This window comes from Chaetura pelagica, unplaced genomic scaffold, assembly GCF_000747805.2.
Source record: "Chaetura pelagica isolate M959 unplaced genomic scaffold, ChaPel_1.0 scaffold109, whole genome shotgun sequence".
Taxonomy (NCBI): domain Eukaryota; kingdom Metazoa; phylum Chordata; class Aves; order Apodiformes; family Apodidae; genus Chaetura; species Chaetura pelagica.
In genome coordinates, this window is record NW_009970725.1 from 9190639 (window position 1) to 9196385 (window position 5747).

A 5747-nucleotide genomic window follows, 5' to 3' on the forward strand; every position below is an offset into this window, starting at 1 on the left:
GTCTCCTTCACTGGAGACATTCAAAACCCACCTGGATGCGTTCCTGTGTGATGTACTCTAGGTGACCCTGCTCTGGTAGGGGGGTTAGACTAGATGATCTTTTGAGGTCCCTTCCAACCCCTAGGATTCTATGATTCTATGATTTTGTTGCTCCTTCCCAGGTGCAGGACTGCCTTTCCTCTTGTTGAAACTCATTATATTCCTCTTTGCCCAGCTCTCCAGCCTGTCCAAATCTTGCTGAATGGCTGCACAGCCTTCATGTGCATCAGCCAATCCTCCCAGCTTCGTGTCATCAGCAAACTTGCTGCAAAGACACACTTATTGCCCAATTTAAAAAAAAAAAAAAAAAAAAGATGGTGAGAAAGACAAAACCTGAAACACCTTCTCCCTACAATCCCTGTTCTCCCAGACTCAACTGCACTCCTTCATTCCCAACTCCTCCCTAGGATAGATAGAATCATTAATTGTTTTGGTTGGAAAAGACCTTCAAGATCATCAAGTCCAGCCACTAACCTACCACTGCCAAGTCCATCACCAAACCATGTCCCTCTGCATGTGTTTTAAATACCTGCAGGGATGGTAACTCAAGCACTGCCCTGTGTGGCCTGCTCCAGTGCCTTACAACCCTTGTGGTAAAGAAATTTCAGGGAAGATGGGAAATGGGGGGTTATGGTCAGTCCATAACAGCTCCTCACACCTTCCCCCTGTTCCAGTATGAGTCCCCTCCACAGCTGCAATTATTCAGGAAAACACTGCTCAAGTAGGGGTTCTTCATGAGCTGCAGCTTCCTTCAGGGCATATCCACCTGCTCCAGCATGGGGTCCCCCACAGGCTACAGCGTGGATATCTGCTCCACCCTCCATGCACTGCAAAGGGACAACCTCCATTTCTGTGGTCTCCATCTACTCATCACCATCTACTCACCAAAATTCAGTACTAAGGACACAATGTTGGCACTGCACACAATTGGCCAAAGGGAAGGTGTCATTATTTCTGATATTTCCAACTAGCTCTGCTGTAGCCTAGTGGACTGAATGCTCATCAGTACTGAGATCATATCTTTCAATTTACTTTTTAAATAGCTGCCACTTCCTATGTCCCTCCAACCTTAGTACACCATAAAACCCTGTATTCCTGATCTCCACTTATCATTCATGTTTTTACTATTTGCATCTCACATTAGTTTCCTATGTCCCTGCCATGGTAATTTGCACTTTTGTAATCTATCCCCAAATCTTCCCTAGATTACCTGGCCCACTACCCCTCTGTCACGACTCATTTATACATCAATTTTACAGCCCTTGCCTACAAGTTTTTATAAACCATGATCACCCTCAATGCTGAAAAAGGAAATATAGGCAGTTTTACTCAAATTGCTATTTGAATTTGTTACAAATATTTCTTTTTTATTAAAGACAATTTTCAAAGGTGACAATACACAACTGCCCAACAAAATAACATTTTAACTGTAAAACAAGATGTTCAAGGGATATCCATACCACTCATTGTCAAGCACAGAAGACAATAGTGATTTCAATTATTTTTCAGAACTTAAAAATATTTGGTTTCCAAAGGACTTGTTATGCTCTACACAACTCTAATAAACAGAAATCTTCTCATATCATAGTGACAATACCATTATCAGGCAAGGGATATCATAAACTGCTTAGAAAGCTGATTCATTTACACCCCAATAAAAAAATAATAATAAATAAAATAAAAAGCAATAGCAATGTTTTGTTCTTCCCAGTTTTCCATTCGAGGTAAATTTTACACTATGGTCACACGCCATGCAAACTGAGAACAAAGAATTCTTTGAGATTAATCAGATTACAATAAATTCTACGAAAACTCAAATCAGTGTCCCCATAAAATAAGTCATCTGTTAAATACCCTGTTTGGCAGCAGCCAGCTGGCCAATTATTATATACAAGAGATTCCAGACTTGCCAAAGCAAGTGTCCTATCTGGTAAGGGTACTGCAAGATACATGAGGAGGGAAAGGATTGTGTAGGAGACATGGGGGAAGGGCAGAAAGAACAAAGGACATGCTCATTTAAAAAAAACAGGCTTCCCACATACCACTGCTCATGGAGCTATTAAGTTTTTTACTTCTGAGAGGTTCTTTAAGTATTTACAAATAGCCACAAAAAGTCTTGACTAAGACAATTTGCCTGAAATTACACTTGATGTGCTAAAAGCAAGAATAAATAAACAAATACATAAGATAAATAATCCAAGGTGGTCTATCTTTTAAAATGTTCCAACATGTATGACTTCATGACTCTTCAGGCTAAAGAAGACTACTAATACAAGTACAGAAAGTCACTCAGATCTTTAACAGATAACACTTAAATTTTCCATATTAGCAGAATACAGCAGATACAGCTTTCCACACCAGACGCTCACTTGCTGCAGGATAGTTCAACATCATGATTCCATTTCCTGACCCCAGCTCCTCCTTCATCTTCCCCTTATTCAAACAAAATTGGGCACATATTTTAAGCAGGAAAATGAGATTGTTACTTTGAACCAATCATACAAGAGGAAACGGATGACAAGAAAATGTTTGCCTAAGCTTTGTAGAACACAAATATTCAGAAAGAGAATAAATACAGAAAGTTTCTATAAGGATCACGAGTATTATGTGAAGGCAGTCAGGAGTGCTCTCCACAAACACGCTACTATGCAGCCTTTACCTCTGGCAAAAGGCTACCTTCCCTTCTAAACATAAAGCTTAGGGTTAATTACTTTCAGCTTCTGTTAAGCCCATCAGAAAGCTACTCTTTAATATTTATTTTCCACAACACTACCAGAAAGAGAGATCTCTCAGGACTCCTAGATGTCGGTAAAAGGCCATTTTACAGCAAGACCCAGATTTCTTTGAAAGACATCAAGCAACCACACCATACTGCTAATGTATCACAGCTGACCACTTCATTTAGAAGCCCACTACACAGGATCTAACTGAAGTTTTCCCTCTTCTAAATTAAATTCCTTCTCTTTTCAGATTCTTAAATTTACTAATTCCTCTCAATCATTATCTTTCTTAAAGAAATGCTGGCCAATGTAAATATGATCACCAATGGGCAGCTAATAACAGTTAGTTTGGCAGACACAACTGAAATAAAGAAACCCACACCTTCCTACGAGAAATTATTCACTTCCCAAATGACTACACCTGGAGGAAACAGTTTTACAAGGGACACTTCATTTTTTAATGTAAAGAAGACCACCCCAAAAATCTTAGTACTAACACGATTCAAGTCCTAGAAAATCTTAACAGTTTTGCACTGCTGGTAACAGCCTACAAACATTAAAACACAACAATACATCCTGAAGTTAAGGAAGCATTGTTCTGGCATTAAAGGAAAGGCATATACATATATATGCACAGGTATCAAACTTGGGTTTGTTGGGGGTTTTTTAATGGAACGAGCTTCAAACTTTACTTCTGTTACACAATGGGTTCCTGACCCATCACTACTATTTCTGGCTGCACAGGCCTCAGAATCATCAAAGCAGCAACTCTGGGTGCAAGCACCACTTTTAAGAACTTATAATCAAGTCTGACTTTGAGTCCCTAATAAAAACAACTCCCAGCAATAAATAATCTATTTTTACTTTCTAATGCTGTATTTTTATATTTATTCTCACTATAAGCTTAAATAAACTCACTAAAATGTGCTGTGACTGTAAATTTATGAACCAGATAATTTTTTTTTCATTTTAAACTGTAAAAGTCATGATTTAACACTGTTTAAGTATCACCAAACCAATAAACACCCCATATTTTCTAACATTTCCTGCTCCAGAGCATTATTAATACTACAATTAAGAATTTCTGTCACCTAATGCCACTTTTTGTCTAACTATTTATATCAAAATGATCTAAATGCTCCTAGAGATAGCATGAAATTATCACCCAAAGTTGGGATCCCTTACTCTGAACAACAGAGGGTCACACTACTATGGAGAAAATAAGTAATTACAAAACAGCGGAAAACTGAAGAAGGGAGGTGATTTGCCCAGGAAGACAAACTTAATCAGTAGTAAAACCATCCAAACTGACAGCATCCTAATTCCATTAACTATGCACAGTGCTTCCCTTCGGCTGCTTCTACTTTACAGATTTTTACTCTTCCTACCTCCAGGGAACAGTGACCTCAAACGTAACTCCCTCTAGTGAAAACCAACCCTGGGTATCTCCACGCAGCAGTTCAAGCGAGGATGAAACATCCGTTGGCCAAAAGCCTCAGGGAGAGAAATACCATTTTCCAAAGCCTGAAAACAGCAATGTTCGAGGGCTTTTCCCCAAAGGAATACACATAGTCCTACCTGAAGCAGAAATTTAAATTCTAGTATGAAAGTATAGAATAAAGCACCCGAAACAAAAACCAGGGATGCAAAACTGAGAAGGAAGTGTAGGCTTCCAGATGCAGTTAACAGATACTGTCAGCTTGCAAATACATCAAGCAGAACCAGAATAATGAGCATTCAAGGCTCACATTCAACATTCATGCATACACTTCAGTTCTAAGCAGAAGTAGTCCCACTGGTTTCTACAGGACATCAAATGCAGGTAAAGTTGTAATCTGCAAGACAACGACAGACAACTTGAAAGAGACTACTCTTAACCTCTTGTTCCAAGGTCCATTTCAAAAAGATTTTGAGCTCTTTTTAACAGCCTCTATCCTCCAAAACAAACAAACAGCCAGGCAAAAGGAAGGTACTCAGACACAGAAATTTGAAATCCATCTCAAACGGTCACCATGCCTTGTGTGGTGTAGGTTTTTTTCTTAGCAAAATTTTTGTAATTAGAGTGGATTCCATGATTCTGTCTTTTCAATCCACTGCTATAATTCCCCTTTCTGTAACACTACACGTAGCCAGCTCAAAGATGGTCTCTATTCTCCATCATAGTCCAAAGGAAACACACATTACAAAAACAGTACATCTAAGTAACCCTACAAATTGGTCCAATCACCTCATTATTGACACAATCCTGATCCAGAACCACCTCACTGTATTTCTGATTAAACTGAACAATATATTTTTCTCCGTAAGTTTCCACTGTAAAAACAGGTGCTACAATGAACACTTCCCTGCAGTGTTTGCAACACTAACACTGCCGCATAATGCCAGTGCAGATCTAAGTCCATTGTACAAACAGATTGAATTTAAAGCATAAATATCGAGCATCCAAGTAATTAAAGAATGGACGAATACATTCCTTTTCTAGGACTTTAGCTGCTTTACAACAGGCCTGGCAACACAGATAAAAGGCAACATGCAGACCACAAGACAAAACACCATTTCAACCACTCGATATAATCTTCAGAAAAAACTTAAAAAAAAAAAAAAAAAAAAAAAAAAAAAAAAAAGGTGCTACACTTTTTTTTCGCAATCCTCCCTGGATTCGACTCAGAACGACCGCCACCATTTTACAAAACGGCTCTGAAACACAAATGGGACGCGGCGAGGGCTGGATAAAAATCAAAACAAAACCCTTGAGGGTTCTAGGTTCCCCCCCCACCGCCTCCTCTGCCTCCCCTCTCCCCCAGCCCCCCGGGAGCCGGCTCCCTACGGTCATCACTTGGTCTACACAAGTCCCAGGACAACTTCTCCCCCCCCACCCCAGCAGCCCCGGGGGAGTCCCAGGGGGGTCTCCCCGTCCCCCCCCCTCGCCCCCGGCCGCCGCTCACCGGTGGGCGCGCTGTCCAGGATGCCGAGGGCGGAGGGCCCGGG

At 40.3% G+C, this 5747-nt stretch overlaps 2 protein-coding genes across 2 annotated transcripts in view; one reads left to right on the plus strand and one right to left on the minus strand.

Annotated features, from left to right (window-relative positions):
* The window catches only part of MIB1 (mindbomb E3 ubiquitin protein ligase 1), a 72566-nt gene extending 70100 nt beyond the window's left edge, over nt 1-2466 (minus strand). The window contains exon 1 of the mRNA XM_010006916.1: nt 2398-2466. Coding sequence (XP_010005218.1) covers nt 2398-2466 — 69 coding nt within the window. The remainder of the gene's footprint in view (nt 1-2397) is intronic.
* Nucleotides 2467-2841: 375 nt separating this feature from the next.
* ABHD3 (abhydrolase domain containing 3) overlaps nt 2842-5747 on the plus strand; it is a 38900-nt gene continuing 35994 nt past the window's right edge. Inside the window, exon 1 of the mRNA XM_010006918.1 lies at nt 2842-2847. Within this exon, the coding sequence (XP_010005220.1) occupies nt 2842-2847 (6 nt within the window). The remainder of the gene's footprint in view (nt 2848-5747) is intronic.